The sequence below is a fragment of the Pinus tabuliformis genome, chromosome Q (genome assembly GCF_031772625.1).
Source record: "Pinus tabuliformis cultivar Carrire ecotype Pingquan chromosome Q, CPIR1, whole genome shotgun sequence".
Taxonomy (NCBI): Eukaryota; Viridiplantae; Streptophyta; class Pinopsida; order Pinales; family Pinaceae; genus Pinus; species Pinus tabuliformis.
This window is the reverse complement of record NC_142296.1, coordinates 29,903,139-29,927,354: the sequence shown is the minus strand read 5'-3', so window position 1 is coordinate 29,927,354 and position 24,216 is coordinate 29,903,139. Positions and strand designations below refer to the sequence as shown.

The 24,216-nt window shown below is 36.4% G+C and overlaps 1 protein-coding gene across 3 annotated transcripts in view; it reads left to right on the top strand.

Moving 5' to 3' along the window:
- LOC149218115 (short-chain dehydrogenase TIC 32, chloroplastic-like) overlaps window positions 1-24,216 on the top strand; it is a 205,848-nt gene that overhangs the window by 148,540 nt on the left and 33,092 nt on the right. The window contains exon 8 of one of the 3 annotated variants that reach the window (XM_089383818.1): window positions 18,219-18,245. The exons of the other annotated variants lie outside the window; for them this stretch is intronic. Coding sequence (XP_089239944.1) covers window positions 18,219-18,230 — 12 coding nt within the window. The 3' untranslated portion in view covers window positions 18,231-18,245. Of the gene's footprint in view, window positions 1-18,218; window positions 18,246-24,216 lie in introns of those variants that run through there. 3 annotated transcript variants of the gene reach the window in all.

Sequence of the window (24,216 nt, the reverse complement as noted above, 5' to 3'; positions counted from 1 at the left end):
AAGTCTTATTTATAGTCCTCATGGTTAATATCATGGCACCATTTTCTCACACAAAGGTGGAAATTCTTAAGGTGATTTTTAGTACTAATAGCATTATTACCTAGAAAATTAGGCAACTTGTCAATAGCCCTAATGGTTTCATTCAGAATAAAATTTGTGTAGCCTGGAATGTTAGTTTTTGTAGCATCAGATGTGTTCTAGCCTTGAAATTTTGTGGAGAAGCTAGAATACATGAGATCTCCAAAACCCAGAAATCTGTGAACCCCTACTGCAGCAAATCTGAATCTACTTCACCTACTTAATTTTTAATATACATTAACCAAGTTACTCTTCTGAATGCTGAAGCAAATTACTTCTGTAGCCTACATTAATTAAATATTTGATCTCATGAAACAGGAAACAGAGCAAAGAACAAGATACATAGGATACACTTATTTTTGGACACAATAGTCCCCAAAAAAACCCAATGCGGGAAAACCGGTGTAACAATTCTGAGGGTTTATTATTATGAAGGAGAAATATCTGAATAAAAAATCTAGAATGCTCATCTAGCAATCCTTTACAGAGAGAATACTAGCGGAAAATCTGAGTGAGTTTTACCTCACTTCACCCAGCAGAATTCCGACTGATTTGGCACAAGACTGGCTAACCCCGACTATTTCTGCGTTTGCTTTGCCTCAGCCCTGCATCACCTTCTCTGACCTCTGCGTCAGCTCTCCCTGCTGTTCCGGTAGTTCTCGGCAGTTTTGGAAGTTTCGACAGTTCTGGATTCTGCGTGACAAGTAGCTTTTCAGTGTTAGCTCTCCCAGCTATTGCGCTACCTCTGCATCAGCTCTCTCTGCCTCTCTGTCAGCATTCTTTGGAAAGTCCTTCCGGATTCTCTCTACCCCTCAGCTACAATATCTCTCCAATCGATTTTCCTTCTGAGAACTTCTCACCTCAGAAAATCGATTTCCTCAATGTCTGTGTGTATGTTTCCAAATGAACTCCAAGCCTCCATTTTATACTTTTCCTGTTGAGTCTTCAATGGCCGAGATTAAGTCTCTAATCAATGGCTAAGATTAAAACATGACTTGATTTGCCTTCTAGATCATTCTAACCCATATTTTGATTATACCGAAATCACCAGAGGGCCAATGTAAGCTCTGTGCAGAGGGTGATGCAGGGAGCTCAGCGTAGAGGCCGGGGAAGCGATTTCGGAGGCAGAAAATGGCTGTGGGGTGAGAGAAAATTCTCACGATATTTTTGCCAATATTTTCCTCAGATTAGATTGCTAGCTAAGCATCTAAATTATTGTACTCAAAATTGCTGTTGAATATTAATAATAAAGCTCTCATCTATTGCACCGGTTTTCCCAAGTTGGGTTTTTCCGGGGACAATTGTCCAAAAATAACTGTCATAATTATTGTGTGTGTGCCATAATTTCTCAGTTTCCAGTATTTTATTTTCTGCAGTATTTTTATGGTGAAAATTGCAGTTGTGATTTTATTCGTTATTTGTCATAGCAAATAAACTGCATAATTAATTTTTGAGTTAGAAGAATAATTTCTAGTAGTTGCAATAGATAAAATTTCACATGTAATGTTAGTAAAATCGCAAGGGGCGAACAAATTACTCATGATGTTATGCTCACTTGACCTTGAAAGAGCAAATGGATACCAGATAGAGCTTCCTGTCCAAGATTAGCAAGAATTATACGAGAAGAAGGCTTTAAGCATAAATCCTTGTAGAAAATGAAATAAGTGGAGTTGCCACTTGAACGAGTTTCTTACTCTAAAATCTAACATGCAAAAAAAACCTAGTCGATTTTCCAGGTACAAGAAGGCTTGTCCCCAACAATGACGCCAAAAAGATGTTGATGTTGATGCGATCAAAGTAGACCTTTTTGCTCGATCTTGAAGAGGCTCAGATGGAAAAATTGAAGTATGCAAGACTTATATGACTTTTTTCTCCATTCTGCGTCTGCTCTGACATGGGTGACGGATCAATTTCATAAGTATAAACCTGATTCCCCTCAGTTTCCTTGCTATATAGGTCTCCATCAATTAGCTATTTTGCAATGGATTAAATGACCTCCTCATATTGAGATGAAGATTGCTTCAGTGGATTGGGAGGCTTATGATTTATTTCTTTGTTCTTTTCCCATTTGTCATCTGACCTAAGCTGGAATTTTTGTACCTGTAATATTTCCATTTCCTCCAACCTATTTTGAAAAGTGATCTGATTAGCCTTCATAACAATTATTTCCTTGGCATGATTTGTTAATTGCACTTGTTTTTCTTCCATGGTAAGCAATCCATTTTGAAGAGCAACCATTTGATTAGAATGATTAACCTCCATGGTACTTGTTGTCACGCAGATTGACACGACAACGCTCAGACCGGGGGCTGTCACTCTGATCCCCGATCTCTCCGTTTAAGCCTGTCTCCTGTGGCTAAGGGGGGTAGACCCTATGAGGTGAAGGAGACCAACTGTTGATCAGTTGGTTTGGGAGACACGAAGCACTAAAATGATTTTATTAATTTAGCGGACCAGTGCCTTATAAGATTTATGTTTAAATGATTACTTGCTAGATGATATAGAAATACAAACCATGAACAGCAATCATTTATCATCAAGTAACTTAGAACAGTGCAAGATATCCTTTTAAAACCACAAAGCTCTTATAATGACCGATATCCAGTAACTAAGAAAATTTCAATCAATGCCTTAAAATTATAAATCATTAACTAGATATCATATGAAGCAAATCTTTAAGATGTTCATTCATGCGCAGACTTGTCTATTCATTTTAAATCTCAGCGTGAAAAAATATTGCGTGATGATTTCCCGAGAAAAACTGAAACTGGCAACATTTCCCACGATACCTTTTATGCTTTTCAATCAAAAATAAAATTTTAAAATCTAAACTAAAAAAAAACTTTGAAATTTAAATCTAAATCTAAAACTTAAAAAAAAAGGGAAAACTTTTTATTGCCTCTTTTGAATTTTTTATGATTTATGATTTTTGTATTTTCATATATTTTTTATTAACATAAAACCAAATTTGAAACAAAAATTTGTTTTGATATTTTTATAAAGATTGAAAAAATAAAAATAAGAAAAATAAAAGAAACAAAATTAAATCTAAGTATACGCTAAGAAACTAACGAAATGAAAAAATATTAACGCTTGGATCTAAACGAAAATAACTAGACTATGCTAAACTAAAACCTAACAGAACCATGATATTAAAATTTAAAACAAACAAAGATCAAACGCGCTGATGCCAATGTCTGCGTTAACAAAGAAATCGTGACCCCGACAAAAGATTGGACACACGTAGAAAGAAATCTATAGAGCACAGTTCGACGGCGGAGGGCAAAAACATGAATCGGTTTGAAACATTACCTGAGTAATTTCTGCTCGACGATTTCGACTGGGCTCGGATTAGCAAACTGGAAAGGAATGGTTCACGTCAAGTGATGCGTCTCTTACCTGCTGTTTACACACAGTACGACTACGTATACGTCAGAGCTTTACGCCATTGTTTGAAACGTGCGGCCTCCAGCAACCAGACGGCAGAGATTAAATAAGACGCATGGGTATTTTGAAGCTGCTATCCAAATCGTGATGGTTGCGGGTCGGTTTTGAAGATGCAGATGAATCAACAGGGAATACGATGATAGACCATCGCATATAATCCGGGACCACGAGCCCAACAGAACTGGTTAATCCGAAGCTCCCATGCAAAAATGCCAACCGCAGTTTCACTTGAAACTTTTCGCGCTGGATACAGTGAATGATAGATAAGTGAACGCGTTTTCCTTTATCCAGTCAATGCACCTTCATTTTCTCACGCCCGTATTGAAACACAAATGTCTGATATTCACTGGAGATGGAACGATTCACGTTGAAAAGGCTCTCAGTTGATGGTTTTCTTTACTTGCGCATGTACAAACCAGCCACACGTATACTTTGCAGTTTTTCTCTTGACGGCTATAAAGCCACGGCGTGGAAGGAAATGCACAGATTTTGCAGATAGCCTGATGTTTTCACGTGGGTGACAGAAAAGCCAAAACCCTTAAAACGAAATATGCTTCCTTCTATGCGTGATTTCTGGGCCTTGATGCTTCCACGGCCAGCCAAACAGATGGTCAATAAATCAACGCAGCACCCAAAGGACCGAGAAAACTCCAGATATTGTCTCAGGTCTGTAACCTGCAAGAAGAAAACAAAACCCGGCAGATATACACAAAATTTTAAAGTAAAACCCTTCAAAACTAACCTAAAATCAAAAAATTAAAATCAAAACCCTAGATCCAGCAAAAGAATTACATTATTTACAGATCTAAGGCTCTTTAGTAGCCAGATTTATCAATAATCACAGTAATATTATCAGAATTTAATTTAAATGTAAAATGCTTCAAAAAACCCTGCATGGATTCATAAAAAATAATTCGAGTGATAAGCCCGGGATCAAGAACTGGCTGGGCTCTTTCAGAAAACACAATCTGGGAGTTGGCTGGTTCAGCCGAGAACTTCCCCTAACGCCCAATAATCTGAAAAAAAGGATTTCCTGCACAGCTTAAAATCAACCATCAATGTAGAAGGAGAAAACAATAGTGAAACCTCGATCAAATGGAGATACCTGCCAATATATTTCAGAATCTAAACTATCATTCAAACCCCAAAGATCAGACAAGATACCTGTGCCTAGATCAATCTTCATTAAGCTATCATTAATGGCTGAAAATAAAATTATGCAGAACAAATAGAACAATCTTACAGCATTTTCAGAAGAGTAACACTAGCAAGATTTTTAACCCCAAAGTCTTCTTTATTGCACAAAAAAATGAACTACAAGAGAGCTTCTTCAGCACAAGACTCACAGATCTAATCTCATCTCAAATGACTCCTAGCACCCTATTTAAAGGAAAAGATCCCAACGGCTAGTTCGAGTGATCCATGTCGAAATGATCTCGACCGTTGATGAGGATCAAGACATCTCTTAATCTCATCCGTCGAATTTGTTAATTCATTAAAAAATGAAATTTTGCATGTATTTACTCAAAATATTATTATTTTATTATTTTTTAGGGTTTTTGCTTTATTTTATAATTTTTTATTATTATTTTCATTTTTTATTTTTTTATTTTTTATTTTTTATTTTTTTTTCATTTATTTATTTATTTATTTTTTAATTTTTAATTCATTTTTAAATGGATCCTCGAACTTAGCCTTTGGAAAAATCACCTAGGACCTAGGACTTAGGACTCATGAGGGGATTTAAAACATTTTCCAACCCTCAAGACACTTTACATCATGACTTTTACAATTTTACATCTTAAGGGGAAAAACCCATTTAACATAGACCCTCATAAACCACCCAGTTCTGCGACACAACTATAATCTAGCAGATTAACACACTAGGATTCTCCTGAGATTCTAGTGACAAAATCCATCCCGGCTTTGGGGTTAGGCTGAAGGAAAACTCTACCGATCATGGATCGGTGAGACGAAAAACCTTTCGGGACGTAGATTATCACTTAGAAAATTAGGTCCACCTAGGCAATTTACAGACATGACTCATATCTGCTAAGATTATTTACAATTTATACATGCAGACTGGGTTTACAACATAAATTGATCAAGCTGCTAATGACTGCAGAATGGCACGGACATGTCGATCGAGCGCTACCCTTTTTGCGAAGAAAAAGGGGGTGTACTGCTATGGGCGGTTGACCGGTAGTGGTCAACATCTGGCTCTACTTGGGGACACGTTGCTGCATTGTAGGAATGTGAGAATCCAGAATCTGCACCCATGCAACACACAACAAAACATAAGTAGCGTCCATCCAAAAAATCATCATATAACATTAAGCACAGGAAAGATATAAGCTCTTCATTTATTAACTAGAAAAGCAAATCTAATCCTAAAACAGAAATGAAAATGCTGAAATGACAAGGAGTATGGTTAGAAATACAATACAAAGGATGCCCCATGGCATCAGATGTGTTCAATATAGTGTATACTGAGCATTTGCCTGCTTTCAGGCAAATCTGTCGGCTGCTTGTCGGATGTGCCATGTCCAATTCTGCATATGGTAGGACTTTTTCCTATCCGAAAATCAAGCTGCTCACGGTCGTCTGATGCATCAAATCTTCTTCTCATTTTCTTTCTCTTGCGCTTTTTCTTTGTGGCAGGCTGTATCACTGATGACATGTAACTTTCTGTTTCAAAGCTATCAGATGAAGTATGTAAGATATGCGTGACATGTCTTTCTTTATCCTGCATCTGATCTTTATCATTTTTAAGTCTATCTGGATCACCTTCAATTAACCATCTTTCAATCGAACCAATGACCTCCTCATAATAAGATGGAACTTGTTGCGACAAATGAGAAGGCTCCTGATCTGTTGATGTCCCCTGGTTTCTCTCATCCTTTGACCATTGTTGAAACTTTTGAACCTGTATTTTAATGGCATCCATCTGACTAGAGTGTTCAACCTTTATAGCATTGATTTGCCTGACATGGTCTTCTTCCATATCTTTTATTACTTTATCGGTCTTTTCCTTTAAGTTCATCAAGCAATACTGCATAGAGTTTATTTCTTCTTTATGATTTGCTTGCATGGTGGCCAACTGATTATTATGATCGAACGTCATGATAGTCATTTCTTCATCCATAGTTAATAACTTATTTTGCATAGAATTAATTTCCCTATCATGATCAACTTTCATGGTCATCATATTTTCCTCTAAGCCTGACATCTTGCTTTGCATGAATCTAATTTCTGTGTCATGATTAGTCTTCATGGCCTCAATTTCTTTAGCATGCTGATTTTGCATAATCTCCATCTCCCTATTACGTTTTTCCAGGTGGGTGCATAAAGTTCTCACATCATTGACGTAATTAGTTTGATTAATCTCCATATTTTTTACCAGCATCATTAGCTCTTGTATAATTTGCCTTTGATCTTCCTTTTCATTGTCATTTGTCCCTGCTTTTCCACTATCATGGACTTGATATGAAATAGTACAGGTGGATGACACATTCTGATATGAAGAATCGTCTTGGAATCTTTCACCGACAGCTGGACCCTTTATCAAATCACTTTCATTCTGTTGCACAGTTTTAGGGGCAGAAGGCAAGCTGTTTGGATTATATCTATCTTTAAAAGCATTGACAATGTCTTGTAAAGAAGTGAAAGAATCCTTAGGAAAATTGTTAAACCAATTCAAAGCATCACCCTCTAAAGAAAAGACAAAAAGACGCATTTTGATATCTTCATGATTAAACTGAGGGGGTCTACAATATATGATCACTATACGAGCAAACAAGCCTAGATGCCTTTTAACAGCGATTGAATCACCACCCGAGAACACAGGTAATTTGGAAATGGCCTCCTCCGGAAAATCATGGAGACGGTTAGTAAAATGACATGGTTTAAATGAATAATCCATGATGAATAATAAGGGATCAAATGGATGATAGAACAAGATCTCTGCTCAAGAAAATCGATAGATGAAAGAAATGGAGTCACCACTTGAATAATGAGTTTAATTCTAGGATCCAAAAAGGAAACACAAGCAGATATGAGGAAGGCTTCTTGTCTGGGAAAATAAATGAAATGGAGTCGCCACCCAAACAAGAAACGAACTGAAGAGAAGTTGCTGATATGTGATGAAAGATCCAATTGATGCCCAAAAATGTTGAATCTGCCAGCTCAAATGAGAGATGAGAAAGATGAAAGAATGATGAGAAATGAGAAGATGATTGTCGTTGAAACGCCGAGAACAGAAAAACTCTGTCCCTGGCAACGGCGCCAAAAGATGTTGGCGTTGCCGGCTCAAACGAATGATAGAAAGATGGACGATGAATGATAAAAAGTCGTTGAAACACCGAGAATAAAGTATCCCCGGGAACGGCGCCAAAAAATGTTGTCGCGCAGATTGACACGACAACGCTCAGACCGGGGGCTGTCACTCTGATCCCCGATCTCTCCGTTTAAGCCTGTCTCCCATGGCTAAGGGGGGTAGACCCTATGAGGTGAAGGAGACCAACTGTTGATCAGTTGGTTTGGGAGACACGAAGCACTAAAATGATTTTATTAATTTAGCGGACCAGTGCCTTATAAGATTTATGTTTAAATGATTACTTGCTAGATGATATAGAAATACAAACCATGAACAGCAATCATTTATCATCAAGTAACTTAGAACAGTGCAAGATATCCTTTTAAAACCACAAAGCTCTTATAATGACCGATATCTAGTAATTAAGAAAATTTCAATCAATGCCTTAAAATTATAAATCATTAACTAGATATCATATGAAGCAAATCTTTAAGATGTTCATTCATGCGCAGACTTGTCTATTCATTTTAAATCTCAGCGTGAAAAAATATTGCGTGATGATTTCCCGAGAAAAACTGAAACTGGCAACATTTCCCACGATACCTTTTATGCTTTTCAATCAAAAATAAAATTTTAAAATCTAAACTAAAACAAAACTTTGAAATTTAAATCTAAATCTAAAACTTAAAAAAAAGGGAAAACTTTTTATTGCCTCTTTTGAATTTTTTATGATTTATGATTTTTGTATTTTCATATATTTTTTATTAACATAAAACCAAATTTGAAACAAAAATTTGTTTTGATATTTTTATAAAGATTGAAAAAATAAAAGTAAGAAAAATAAAAGAAACAAAATTAAATCTAAGTATACGCTAAGAAACTAACGAAATGAAAAAATATTAACGCTTGGATCTAAACGAAAATAACTAGACTATGCTAAACTAAAACCTAACAGAACCATGATATTAAAATTTAAAACAAACAAAGATCAAACGCGCTGATGCCAATGTCTGCGTTAACAAAGAAATCGTGACCCCGACAAAAGATTGGACACACATAGAAAGAAATCTCGAGAGCACAGTTCGACGACGGAGGGCAAAAACATGAATCGGTTTGAAACATTACCTGAGTAATTTCTGCTGGACGATTTCGATTGGGCTCGGATTAGCAAACTGGAAAGGAATGGTTCACGTCAAGTGATGCGTCTCTTACCTGCTGTTTACACACAGTACGACTACGTATACGTCAGAGCTTTACGCCGTTGTTTGAAACGTGCGGCCTCCAGCAACCAGACGGCAGAGATTAAATAAGACGCATGGGTATTTTGAAGTTGCTATCCAAATCGTGATGGTTGCGGGTCGGTTTTGAAGATGCAGATGAATCAATAGGGAATACGATGATAGACCATCGCATATAATCCGGGACCACGAGCCCAACAGAACTGGTTAATCCGAAGCTCCCACGCAAAAATGCCAACCGCAGTTTCACTTGAAACTTTTCGCGCTGGATACAGTGAATGAGTTTTCCTTTATCCAGTCAATGCACCTTCATTTTCTCACAAATATCTGATATTCACTGGAGATGGAACAATTCCTGTTGAAAAAGGCTCTCAGTTGATGGCTTGCGCATGTACAAATCAGCCACACATGTACTTTTGCAATTTTTTCTTGACGGCTATAAAGCCACGGCGTAGAAGGAAATGCACAAATTTTTTTGCAGATAGGATGTTTTTACGTGGGTAACAGAACAACAAAACCCTTAAATCGAAATATGTTCCCTTCAATACGTGATTTCTGGGCCTTGATGCTTCCACGGCCAGCCAAACAGATGGTCAATAAATCAACGCAGCACCCAAAGGACCGAGAAAACTCCAGATATTGTCTCAGGTCTGTAACCTGCAAGAAGAAAACAAAACCCGGCAGATATACACAAAATTTTAAAGTAAAACCCTTCAAAACTAACCTAAAATCAAAAAATTAAAATCAAAACCCTAGATCCAGCAAAAGAATTACAGTATTTACAGATCTAAGGCTCTTTAGTAGCCAGATTTATCAATAATCACAGTAATATTATCAGAATTTAATTTAAATGTAAAATGCTTCAGAAAACCCTGCATGCATTCATAAAAAATAATTCGAATGATAAGCTCGGGATCAAGAACTGGCTGGGCTCTTTCAGAAAACACAATCCGGGAGTTGGTTGGTTCAGCCGAGAACTTCCCATAACGCCCGGTAATCTGAAAAAAAGGATTTCCTGCACAGCTTAAAATCAACCATCAATGTAGAAGGAGAAAACAATAGTGAAACCCCGATCAAATGGAGATACCTGCCAATATATTTCAGAATCTAAACTATCATTCAAACCCCAAAGATCAGACAAGATACCTGTGCCTAGATCAATCTTCATTAAGATATCATTAATGGCTGAAAATAAAATTATGCAGAGCAAATAGAACAATCTTACAGCATTTTCAGAAGAGTAACACCAGCAAGATTTTTAACCCCAAAGTCTTCTTTATTGCACAAAAAAATGAACTACAAGAGAGCTTCTTTAGCACAAGACTCACAGATCTAATCTCATCTCAAATGACCCCTAGCACCCTATTTAAAGGAAAAGATCCCAACGGCTAGTTCGAGTGATCCATGTCGAAATGATCTCGACCGTTGATGAGGATCAAGAAATCTCTTAATCTCATCCGTCGAATTTGTTAATTCATTAAAAAATGAAATTTTGCATGTATTTACTCAAAATATTATTATTTTATTATTTTTTAGGGTTTTTGCTTTATTTTATAATTTTTTATTATTATTTTCACTTTTTATTTTTTATTTTTTATTTTATTTTTCAGTTATTTATTTATTTATTTTTAATTTTTTAATTTTTAATTCATTTTTAAATGGATCCTCGAACCTAGCCTTTGGAAAAATCACCTAGGACCTAGGACTTAGGACTCATGAGGGGATTTAAAACATTTTCCAACCCTCAAGACACTTTACATCATGACTTTTACAATTTTACATCTTAAAGGGAAAAACCCATTTAACATAGACCCTCATAAACCACCCAGTTCTGTGACACAACTATAATCTAGCAGATTAACACACTAGGATTCTCCCTGAGATTCTAGTGACAAAATCCATCCCGGCTTTGGGGTTAGGCTGAAGGAAAACTCTGCCGATCATGGATCGGTGAGACGAAAAACCTTCCGGGACGTAGATTATCACTTAGAAAATTAGGTCCACCTAGGCAATTTACAGACATTACTCATATCTGCTAAGATTATTTACAATTTATACATGCAGACTGGGTTTACAACATAAATTGATCAAGGTGCTGATGACTGCAGAATGGCATGGACATGTCGATCGAGCGCTACCCTTTTTGCGAAGAAAAAGGGGGTGTACTGCTATGGGCGGTTGACCGGTAGTGGTCAACAGTACTCATTTCCTTCGCATGATTTGCTATTAATCTTGTTTAATTGAGTTCCATGTTCTTAATTACTTGTGCATGATTTACCTCCATGGTCTTAATGAGTTGAGTTTGCTTGAGTGGTATATCCTTAATCATTTGAGTCAACCCCTTGATGAGATCCTTATCATTCTCATTTGCTTGAGTTTTCGCTTTGATCTTTCTTTTGTCTCCATATTTTTTTTCAAAGGCGTCAAAGATTGATTCTAGAGAATAAAAAATGTTAGCAGGTAACTTTGAGAACCAATTTATAACATCACAATCTATTACAAAGAAAAGAAAAAAGCAGAAAGGATTTGGTAAATCTTATGACCATGTACAACACAATGTTGGGATGGATCAAAGTCCCAAGATATTTAGAATTGGATAGGGCACATCATAAAAGCAACCCATGGATTTGCCCAAAAGTAAGTAGGTTCTCAGCATAAATTTCATTGAGGACATCTGATGCCATAGGGCATCTTTTGTATTGTCTTTCTAACTCTACTCTTTGTTATCATTTTGGTTAAGTAGTTTTATTTCATGAATAAATTTTCATTTACGCTCTTAGAATAAATTTCTATTTCTCCATTTTTGTACTTGATTTCATTTGATGTTGTTTTGAATGGATATTGTTGATGTATGTCTTTTGTTGGTGGATGCAAATTCCAAGTTCTTGCATACTATAACTTCCTATCTAGCATGCATCCCCATGTGGGGCCAAATGTTGGCCACTGAAGTGGTCCTTGAATATTTTTTCAAAGACTCCATGTCCAAGGATGTACCAAAGGATGCTTGTACCATCAGTCATCATCATATTACCAGAGTTTTTCAACTCTACTTTTTCTTATCATTTTCTTTTGTACCCAAATTCCACACCCCTGCGGGGAAATGTAATAAATGATGCTAGTATGATGAGTTTTGAGTCATGTAACGGGCCTAGGTATTTTGGGACCTTGTCATCAGATGAGTATTACTCTGGGAGGTTTTTTTTCACTTGGTTAATTATCATCTCCCTACCAGGACTTAATAATTAATTGAGTTTTTTCCTCCAAATATACCCCAAATCCAGAGTACGGCTTGATGGTGAGACCTTGGGTGAATCCTAGTGTCTAGGGTCAATGTATATTACCATACTAGATCACACAAATTTTTTTGTGGAATTCGGTTAGGTCTAGGGAGTCATTTTTTAATTTTTTAAATTTCCCGCAGGGTGGAAATTGGAATAAAATTTGTATCTGAAATGTATTAAGTGATGTCTAGAGAAGTTGTATGGGGTATGAGTTATAAGAATTACACCTCTCACTCTCAACTTTCTACGAAGGCACACTTTGAGGGGCCAAAAATGTGTTCTAGACACTCAAAACCCATTTTTCCTAAGTTTAGTGGAAAAAGTGCAATAAATTAAGCTAACAATTAAATAAATGGAGAAAAACAAATATGCACACATGCTAAATGATGTGTAAATGAGGTGGAAAATTATGGAGGAGTTAAAGTGAAGTCCCAAGGTGATGTGGACTCCTAAAATCAAGGAAAGGACATGTGCTCAAGGAAATCAAATTTCTTGACATAAATGCAATAACTTTTGACTGAGAAATTCGAATTTGTGGAATTAATGCACATTTGGGAGGATTTGGGAGAATATTTAGTGGAGATTTTTGTGGGAAATTGTATCCACATTGGTTCCCACCCATATACACTTGTCATTTCATCATGGAATTTGATTTTGCATGAGGGATTCTTGATTCTACTTGGGAAATTCGAATTTGCATGAAGGTGTGTTGGGATTGTTACCCATTTGCTTTGGGATTGCCACAATTTTCCTTGGAATTGGCTCCCAAGCTTCTATATAATAAGAGCTTTGTTCTCTCACTAGGTAATGGGGAATACGAGCTATTGTGCTTAAGGATACTCTATTGGATTGTACACTCTTTGCAAATTAATACAAAAGACTTTGGGGTTACATTTGAGGTGTTTTTCTCCTTGTGTATGGTAACTTCTTGATATTCTTGCTCTTATATTTCTACTTGTTTCATTATGTTATTATTTCCATGATGCTTTTCAAGTTATGTTGATGTGTAACTATCTGACATTAGCATAAGGATTATTTACTTGCTCTAGATAGAGAAACGTTTTGGTTGATGTCAAATGTCTCTAAAATTTTCTCTTCATTGCATTTGATTAAGCTCATGTGGATCTAATCTGTTCATGTGAAGTTGTGTAGAAAATATTTCTTTGATCAAGCTTCAAGCATGAGGGGAAGTTTTCAGGGGAACCAAACCACTCTTGAAAGTACTCAAGGAGAACCCACATTTGTCAATTGCCAAATATCATTCTAATTTGTCTTGTACGGATTCCTTTTGAGTTTTGGTCTCATATCTCTTGTTTCATAATTCAATATTTATTTCTCATATCTCTTACTTTGGTGCAAATTCCTCTTTTTTCTTTAATCTAAATTTTGTATCTAAAGCGACCCTTTCAAATTTCAGATTTGAAGGCCCTTCTTTGGCCTCATTTGCAGCAGTAACTCATCAAGGAAAAGTCTATGGTCTAAGGCTTCATTGTAAAAAAAATTCCTTGAGTTTGGAGGAGGCTTTCATGAGCCCTTACCTCTTGTAATTTAATTAATAACATTTCTGATTTTTTGGAGTGTGGGTTTTATCCATTGGCATTCCTATCTCTCCGCTTTGGGAGAGAACTTGTGGTTTGTTTGATTTGTTGATTCTAGCTTCTCTTCTCACTTACATGCATGCTTCAATTTGCTAATTAACACAACCATGCATCTCACTTAATTTGCTAAAGTTCACTACAATTTGTTTGCACCATTTACATTAATTGCTCTATCTCATAGCAATTTATTTTCATGCAAGGCATCTCTTTAACTTTATACGTCTAGCTTGGGTATTGTCCAAAGCTCACTTATGCTTCGTTATTTTGCAACAATTTCACATCTTGAGTTTTGATCCATTGTGTATTTGGGGTTTTTCACTTTCCAAAGCAACCATTTATTTTATGTCAAGCTAATCTCTCAAGTTAAAATTTCTTTCTTTCGCAAAACTATTTTGAGTACCATCTTGAGTTTATTTTTCACAAGAATTGCCATTTATTTTACATGCAAATCTATTGCTCATAAGTTTCAAGTTTTCTTTTGGTGGATCATTAATTTATCATAACTCAGAGCAAATACTTTCACTTCACAATTTCACATGTTATAAAGCTTATGCAATCTTGTGTTTAAAGTATCTATATCTTTTACATAGCACTTACAAATTTACTTGCATATCATTGTAGGCATCTTAATTTAGTTGCACATTTAAAATCAACCTCCGAGCATAAGCTTGGTTGATAGAAATCATAGGGAAAAACACTTGTTACCCACCATTTTGTGGGTAATATCCCTAAGAGAATTTTTTTTCTCCAAGATGGTCCTCAGCTGGCAGCCAACAAGCCCTTGCAGTGAACAACCAACTCATTGTGCCATTTCTCCGCTACTTGAGCCAGCCATGTGGTCCCTCACCCATGTGCCATGATCGTATGTTTGAAGGTGGGCCTCCTAAATCTAAAGGTATGCCTTGTCATTTGGAAATTGAGTATTGTAGTTTTCTTATCATGGATACTTCTGGGCATGGATTAATGGGGGGATTCGGCGGAAAGAATGGGCTAGGTCTGTGTTTTTGTCCCCTAGACCCCTCTTAGGAATTAACCTTGGATTCTAGTCCCGTGGGATCTCTTTTACTGACCATTTGGTTCCATGGATGGTGTTTCACGGGAAACCTCGCTGGATATATCCATCTAGTAACTACTTACTAGAGGACTCATCCCCCTATGGCAGAAAGGACTATATCAGAAGGATTTGCAAAAAACCTAAAAGAGCTCAAAAGCCTCTCAAAACAATGGGCTCATAAGAAGAGATCGCAGGAAGACCATACACTCAAACAGACTGAAGAAGCCATTGAGGAGTATGAGAATGACCATGAGGGGATCTTCTCTTCCCCTGAACACAAAGAGCAGATAACCTCACTTCTGGCTAAGAGAAACCAGATTCTTAAGGACAGAGAAGAGAGTTGGAGACTGAGAAGCAGAGCCATTTGGCTTAAGGAAGGGGATGACAATACCAAGTTCTATCATAAATTTGCAAATGGGCGCAAAGCTATAAATACTATTTGGAAGCTATCAGATGAACAAGGAGAACTAGTGAACACCTTCCCTCGATTGGTAGCTATGGCCACTGCCCACTTCAGGAACATCTATAAGTCACCCCCAAATGCCACCCTGGATGACATCATGAGGACAGCTCAACTATTCCCAAGGTTTGTAGAGCAAGAAGAAGGCGGGGAATTGACAAAGGAGGTCTCCCTGGGAGAACTAGAGGACACTCTCAAATGGTTTAAGCGAGACAAAAGCCCTGGTCCGGATGGTCAGAACATACCTCACATCCAGAGGGATCTCTCACCTTAGCCAAATTGCAGACAATGATCGTTCTACTTTTTTGCAACAAGCATGGAAATCTGGGAGGGCACTACAGATCCCTCAACCATGGCAACAACACTGGAAAGAATACACGGAGGCCCTCACGGAATCCCATATCAGGATACAGGAAGGGGAGGATGAGCTAATCTGGGCACATGTGAAGCATGGAAAATACTCACCAAAAGTGGGATACATAACTCTTATGAACCCACTGAAACCTCTGATGTGTGAACCGTGGTGGAGAAGCTTATGGAAACTAAAAGCACCCCCCAGGTCAAGGCTCCTCATGTGGACCATTCTGAGACACAAAATCCCAACAGGAGAAAATTTGATCAAAAGATCTTTTCATGGACCCTTTTGGTGTGGCCTTTGCAAAGCTGACAATGAAACAGTGAATCATCTCTTCCTTACTTGCCCATGCACAAAAGAGCTATGGAATACTATTCACTCACAAATACCCTCGCTCCCTCTGTGGCAGGGAACAACTGTTCAGGAAGCCTGGGAGGGATGGTGGTCCACTGTATCCTCAGAAAAAACAAAGAACATCCCTTTACTTACTTGCTGGGCCATATGGATTGCCAAGAATAGAATTATTTTTCAAAACTCCCCCCCCCACTGGCCGACCATCACTGCACAAATCCTAGCAGACTACCAACAGATTCCAGAGGAGGAAACAAACCCCATCCCCAGGCATATCATACCTGAGAGTATAAACCAATCTCACCCCTGGGCATACTTTGATGGCTCAGCTCAAGACATAGGATGTGGGGGGGGGGTGTTGTCCTTCATCTTACAACAAATCATTATTACAAAATCCAAATGGGTCTAGGCAGAGGGACGAACAACTTTGCTGAGCTATCAGCAACAAAATACACCATACATTTTGCTTTGGAAAAGCAGTGCAGAAACTTACAACTATTTGGAGATTCAAAAACAGTATGCAATTGGATTAAAAAAACTACAATTTGTCATGCATTTTCTCTGAGACACATCATGGAAGAAATATACAGACTCATAAATTTATTTGACACATTTACTTGTCAACATATATATAGGGAGCAGAACATAGCTGCCGATCTACTATCCAAGGAAGCAGCACATAGGCCTATAGGAACATGGAGCATATTGGAGCAAACTGATGGAACCTTCCATCAGTATTATCATAGACCTTTTATAGAAATATCAGAATAGTTAAGCTCAATGGGAGCTGGACACATAAGTTTTTGTTATATATTTTTTGTCTTTATATAATATTATATAAATGTTTTTTCAAGTAGTCCTATACATGACAGTTATTTTTTGATACTCTCTACGTAGAGTAAGTACATATTTCATATTGAAAATCACAGTACAGAGCAGTGTCTCCCTGCGTGGAGTACACCTCCTTTTTTTTAAATACTCAACATGATAGGCTTCTAGCCCATAGTACAGTATATGCCACTGGCATCTGCAAAATGTAATTTTCCTCATTAATGAAAATTACGACTTTTTCCAAGGGAATATATATATATATATATATATATATATATATATATATAATTTTATATTATGTTGGAAACCATCCATTTTTGCGTGATTCCATTCACCCATTGTCATCATTTTTAACCATATTTATTCATAAATGCACCAAATTCCCTCATACATATTTACATGGTTTATTATTATTATTTCGATTATTTTTAGTAGATTAAGAAGAATTTTGCATGGTTTTAACTAATGATTGTTTAGCAAGTCAAGTTTCTGTAGTTTGGTCAAGTTTCCGTAGCTACCTCCATGGTTGAGGTAGTAGCACCACTCTAGAAGGAAATCCGATACATGGACATTGTTTCTAAAGGTTCCAGTATGGATTTATATTGGTAAAATTCCACCAAGATCGCGTGTGTAGACGTCCAGCATCAAATCAAGGGAAAAACGCAGCAGTTTTGATCAGTAAAATTAAAACGCGTTTTCTGAGAAAATGAAAGCGAATTTCAGAAAATGAAAACATGTGTTTTGTTTAGCATGGGCCCAATTAGGTTCTTCATGAGATGTTTTCTCAAATTAGTTACCATTTGAGAGATTTTAGAAGTTATTTGGAGCCTTATTTTGCAGATTACGTGGATAAACGATTTTTCAATTTGTCATTTAATGCATAGTCAACAAAGAGGCCAGAACAAGCTGTTCTTTAGCAAATTCATGGCAAGAAGATCATTATGAACATATTTGGGCTCATCTTTTATCCTAAAATCCTTCAAAACATATTTGATTTTATTCTCAAATTAATTTGTTGAGATCTCATGGCCAGAATTCATGCAATGAAATTATGAGTTTCTAGTTGCTTCAGAGATCTATAAAACACTGTAATCTATTTGATCAAGAAGATTGGTGATTGTTTCAAAAACTTTGTTTTGCAATTAAAACTTTGTTTCGTTCTTATTTCTCCGTTGTGTGATTCGAATGCATGGTTAATCATCTTGTGAAGGGATCATATTAATACCTACTTCTCATAGGAAGGCCCCCTCGAGACAGTAAGATTTTTCTTTTATTTGCAGTTAGTATTTTATTTTGTGCAGAATTTTGTTAGTTCATTTAATCATTCAAGTTTTGATTTTTGAATGTAAGTTTCAGATTGTTTTGCAGCAAGTTCATTTAATCATTTTATTGTTGATTGAAGTGAGATCTCTTGTGCACATGGACAAAGTATTAGTTGATTAGTAGCATAGATTTACATAGATTGGTAGTATAACTTTATATTGCAATTATATAGATAGGATTTTAATTTGCAGAGATCATCCTTCTTTTTGTCAAGAATAGATTCATTTATAGTGTGATTTGAATTTCAAGCAAATGTCATTTTGATTTCAAGCAAGTGTGGTTTCAATTAAAAGCAAGTGTTATTTCATTTCAAGCAAGAGTGATTTCGATTTCAAGCAAGTGTGGTTTCATTTCAAGCAAGTGTGATTTCAGTTAAAAGCAAGTGTGTTTGTAATTTCATTCAAAACAAGAGTGTGTGTGTAAATCCATTTCAAGAAAGTGTGAGTGTTATTTTATTTCAAGCAAAGTGTGTGTGTGATTTTATTAAGTGTGAAGCAAGTGTGAAGTTTATTTCAAGAAGAGTGTGATCTTTCTTTTAAGAAAAAGCAATAGAATTGATTCCATTTTTATGAGTGATTTATTTGCTTACATAGCTGTAGAGAAACATGTGCATTTTTTAATCTCAAATTAACTTAGGAATTGTATGAGTGACAAAGACTCCTAGCACATACATTTCATCATTTTACTATCCCTAGTTGATATTTTATGTAAGTAATTTAACATCAATTAAATTACCAAACATTTTGGCGTCGTTGTCGGGGAAGTGTATATAGGAGTCTTTTTCTTTTCATTAGAAAAAAAACTTCAGTCACCTACCACCCCCACTATATCACGTGTTGTAGTAAGAGCCACACATCTACACCATGAATTCTTATTTCTGTAGGTAGAAGAAAAGGTAAAAAAAAGGTTGAATAAATGGATGGAGATGATGACAATCAGGAAGATCCTTTTGGATTTCCCATTCAAGAAACTGAAATCAATGTTCATAAGAAGAACATCCCTCCATCCATACTTCCTAACTTCAAAGGTGTTAAGCAACCAGCTCACAAAATAGAAAAAAAGATAGATCAATGCCTTCAAAATCAACCTCTTCGAGAGGGCAACCTCCTTTACGTTACACAAATGAACAATTCTTGGATGATACAAATGACAAATCCTCCTTTCTATATATAGGAGTCTAAGGGGTCACAATATAATCAAAATTGACATAACAATAATAATATAAGGGCACAAAAATAACAATAGTGGGATTCTATGGGGCACCATAAAAACAATATGGGGACAATAGGGGCACAACAATAACAGTAAGGGTTACAATGACAACAGTAATGGGGGAATCACTAGTATTATAGGGACCTAACATGCCCCTCTCCTTCAAAAAGGTGTTGTCCTCAATGCTTGAGTAGTTTTGGATGCTTCTGTATAAAATTCTCACCCTTCCATGTGGAATCTTTAGCGGGTAAGTTCTTCCACTTGATGAGATACTCCGAAATTGATTGATTTCATAGCTGTCGAGTTCTTGTTTCTGTGACTGCTTCAGGTTCCAATATGATTTTTCCTTCCTCGTCAAGTTCTGGTAGTATTGTTTGAACTGGGAGTTTGTCACCTATAACCTTCTTTAAGCATGAAACATGGAAAACTGGGCGCACTCAGGAATCTGCAGGAAGGTCCAATTTGTATTCCATAGTACCAATCTTTTGCAACGCCTTGTATGGACCATAATACTTTGGTGATAATTTATTATCCTTCTTAGCTTGTTTGAGGGACATTTGTTTATATGGTTGTAGCCATAGGAATACCCAGTCACCTACATTAAAACTTCTTTCAATGCAATGTTGATCTGCCTATTGTTTCATTTTATTTTGCGCGAAAGTGAGGTTATCCTTTAATAGTTGGAGAACTTGTTGATGCTCGATGTGATCTTCCATTGCTTGCACCTTAGAATTTTCTCTTAAATATGATTTAATGGACGGTGGATGATATCCATAGAGTTCTATAAATGGGGTCATTTTTGCTACATTTTGGAAGGAAGTGTTTTACCACCATTCAAGCAGAGGCAACCATTTGACCCATTGTGTCTATTTATCAGATACAAAGAAACGAAGATATCCTTCCAAACATTTGTTTACTATCTCAGTTTTCCCATCAGATTGAGAATGATAAGATGAACTATGAGCTAACTGAGTACTAAGACAAGAAAATAATTCTATCCAAAAATTTCCAGTGAAAATGGGATCTTTGTCGTTTACAATAATCTTTTGGTTTCCATGTAGCTTTTGAATTGTTTCCATAAATGCAGTAGAAACTGTACTGGCTTTAAATAGATGCGATAACGCACAAAAGTGTGCATACTTGGTAACTCTGTCAACTACCACCATGATGACATTCTTTTCTTCGAACTTGGGTAAGCCTGTGATAAAATCCATTGACACATCCTCCCAACATTGGCTTGGAATGGATAAAGGTTGTAATAGACTTAGGGTCTTAATTGTTTCAACTTTATTTTGTTGAAAAACTAAACATTTTGCCACAAAGTTTTGAATATATGATTTAAGGCCATCCCAAAAAAATTCCTTCTTAACCATGTGGTAAGTTTTTAAAAATCCTAAGTGCCCTCCTAAGGGAGAGGTGTGCAATTCCATCGGGGTCTTAATTGTTTCAACTTTATTTTGTTGGAAAACCAAACATTTTGCCACATCCTCCCAACATTGGCTTGGAATGGATAAAGGTTGTAATAGACCTGGGGTCTTAATCATTTCAACTTTATTTTGTTGAAAAACTAAACATTTCGCCACAAACTTTTGAATACCCGATTTAAGGCCATTCCAAAAAATTCCTTCTTAACCCTGTGGTAAGTTTTTAAAAATCCTGAGTGCCCTCCTCAGGGAGAGGTGTGCAATTCCATAAGAATATTTTGTTTGAGTTGGGAATTCTTACATAGGTATAAGCATTATTTGTACCATAACGAATCATTTTTCCAGCTAAATGTATAAGATGTACTGGGATCTTGTTGCAACTTTTGAATGAGTGCCCACAATTTTTCGTCATTCTTCCATTCATCCCTTGTTTCATTTATCCAATCTGGTTGGATAATAGAAATGGCACAAAGAAATGCTTCCACATCCTCATCCTTTCTTGAGAGTGCATTTGCCGCAACATTTTTCTTCCCTTATTTGTAGATGATTTCAAAGTCATAACCCAACATCTTTGTAATCCATTTTTGCCGCTCTTCTGAAGATAATCTTGTTCTAAAAAGTATTTAAGACTATCATGATCCATTTTTACCTTGAAGTGTCTTCCCATTAGGTAGGGTCGCCATTTCTTAAGTGCATGTAGTATTGCCAACATTTCATTTTCATAAATAACTTTTTGTAAATACTTTCCTTTGATTGGACGACTTTCGAAAGCAATGGGTCTTTCTTCTTGCATTAAAACAGCACCAATTCCATTTCCTGAGGCATCACATTCCACAATAAAGGTTTTTGTGAAGTCCGACGTAGCTAAGACCAGTGCTGGGCACATTGCCTCTTTAAGATGTTCAAAATCCTTTGTTGCTTCTGGAGTCCATGAAAATGCATCATTCTTCAATAATGTTGTTAGAGGTACTGCTATTCGCCCATAATTCTTAACAAACTTGCGATAATACCCTGTCAACCTGAGAAATCCTCGCCGATGCTTTATGGATGTGGGGATCTTCCATTCCTTAATGGATTTAATTTTGCTAGGGTCTACCTTCACACCTTCATGAGGTACAATATAACCCAGATATTCCACTTCTTGTACTCCAAAGAAACATTTAGAGCTTTTTGCATATAATTGTTTCCCTCCAATAGTTTGAGCACCCTGTCAACATGTTGAACATGATCCTTCCAAGACTTGTTGTAGATTAGTATATCATCAAAAAATATTGGCACAAATTTTCTGAGAAAGGGTTTGAAAATGGAATTCATCAAACCTTGAAATGTAGAAGGTGAATTTGTAAGGCCAAAAGGCATGACCAAAAATTCATAATGACCTTAATGAGTTCTAAATGCTGTTTTAGAATGTCTTCAGTCTTGATTCTGATTTGATGATATCTTGAACGAAGATCCAACTTGGTGAAGTAAATTGATCCATGCAATTGATTCAATAATTCATCAATGATAGGAATGGGAAATTTATCTTTAATAGTGAGCTTGTTGAGCTCCCTATAATTGGGACATTTGCACCATGACCCATCTTTCATATGCACCAATACTACTGGAGAAGAAAAAGAACTTTGACTAGGTTGAATTATACTAGCCTCTAGCATTTCTGCAACCATACGTTCAATTTCACTCTTTTGGGAATAGGGATATCTATAAGGCCTGATGTTTGGAGGAACACATCCTGGAATCAAATAAATAGCATGATCATGATCATGAATAGGTGGGAAGCCTTTGGGAGTCTCAAATACCTTGGAATAACTGTCCTAGGCTTTTTGGAGATATGGAGAAATAGATGATTTCGATGCGGGAACCTCTAGTGAACATAATTGTGCAATTATGTCTTGTTGTTCTTTATTTATAAGCTTTGTCATTCTGTTAGAGCTAATTATCTTTCCTAGTTTCCCTGTAATACCCCTTAATTCAACTTCCTTTATTTTCGAAGAAAATTTCATGAAAAGTTCTTGAAAATTAAAAGCTATGGTACCAAAGGATTGTAGCCATTGGACTCCTAGTACAACATCAGCACCACCCATTGGAATGGAAATAATTGGGCTATTTAATACATATTTTCCCATGGATAGCTTGATATTATGGCACTCCCCAGAGAAATTTATGGTTCCTCCACCCGAAACCATGACTTGACACTCTGGTGTTGGATATAGGAAGCAATTCAATTCCTTGGATATCTTACAATAAATAAAATTATGGGTACTTCTCAAAATCAACACTATTACCTTTTTCTTCTTGATATGTCCTTCTATCTTGATAGTTTGAGGAGTGGTAATTCCGGCCAATGCATTACAAGATATGGTCGGATTCATTTCTTCTTTCTCTAGGGTTTGTTTCTGGTGTATATCCTCTTCTTTTGATGTTTCTTGTTCATTTTCTTCGTCCTCTTCGCAATCTATGTAAAATAATTTCTTCTCGACATACTTATGACTTTTAGTGTATTTTCTATCACAACTGTAACAAAGCCCTTTTGCTATTTTTTCTTCCACTTGTTGTGGTGTCAACCTTGTAGGTTGTGGAAGGTTAGGGGCAACAACACTTCCATCTTTATAATTGTGGGTGGTAGGTTTCCTTGTGGCCATAATTTTGTTTTCCATTTTTCTTGCCAACTTGAATATTTTTTTTCCAATGAATCAGGTTCCCAAAGGCGAACCTCATGTTGGATGTTATCCTTTAAAGTGCCTATGAACACATCAATCCTATGCTCCTCTGGAATATATTTTATCGTTATATTCAATTTTTGGAAATCCTCAATGTGCTCCATCATTGAACTCTATTGTTTGAGATTTATCAATTGGCTAAAAAAAGTGTTGCTTTTTGTATCCTCATAATGTGCTATCATTTCTTCCGTAAAAATTTCCCAAGTGACAATTTGTTTATGAGAGCAAAGCCATCGATACCATAAAAACTGATTTGGTTCCAAATATAAAGTTGCAATGCGTACATTTTGTGTGTTTTGCACATTATGGAGATCGAAATATTGCTCCATCTGTAGTATCCATGTTACAGGATTCTTGCCATCAAACTTCCTCATATCAATCTTTGGAACATGGTGGGTCTTCAATCCACCGTTAGAGTCTAAATCATGATTAACATTTCTTTTGTTCTCCTCATAAGTTTCCTTTACTACCCTTTCGTCATTATTAAGCATTTATTGTAGCAAATTTGTCAAATTTGTCTTCAAATCTT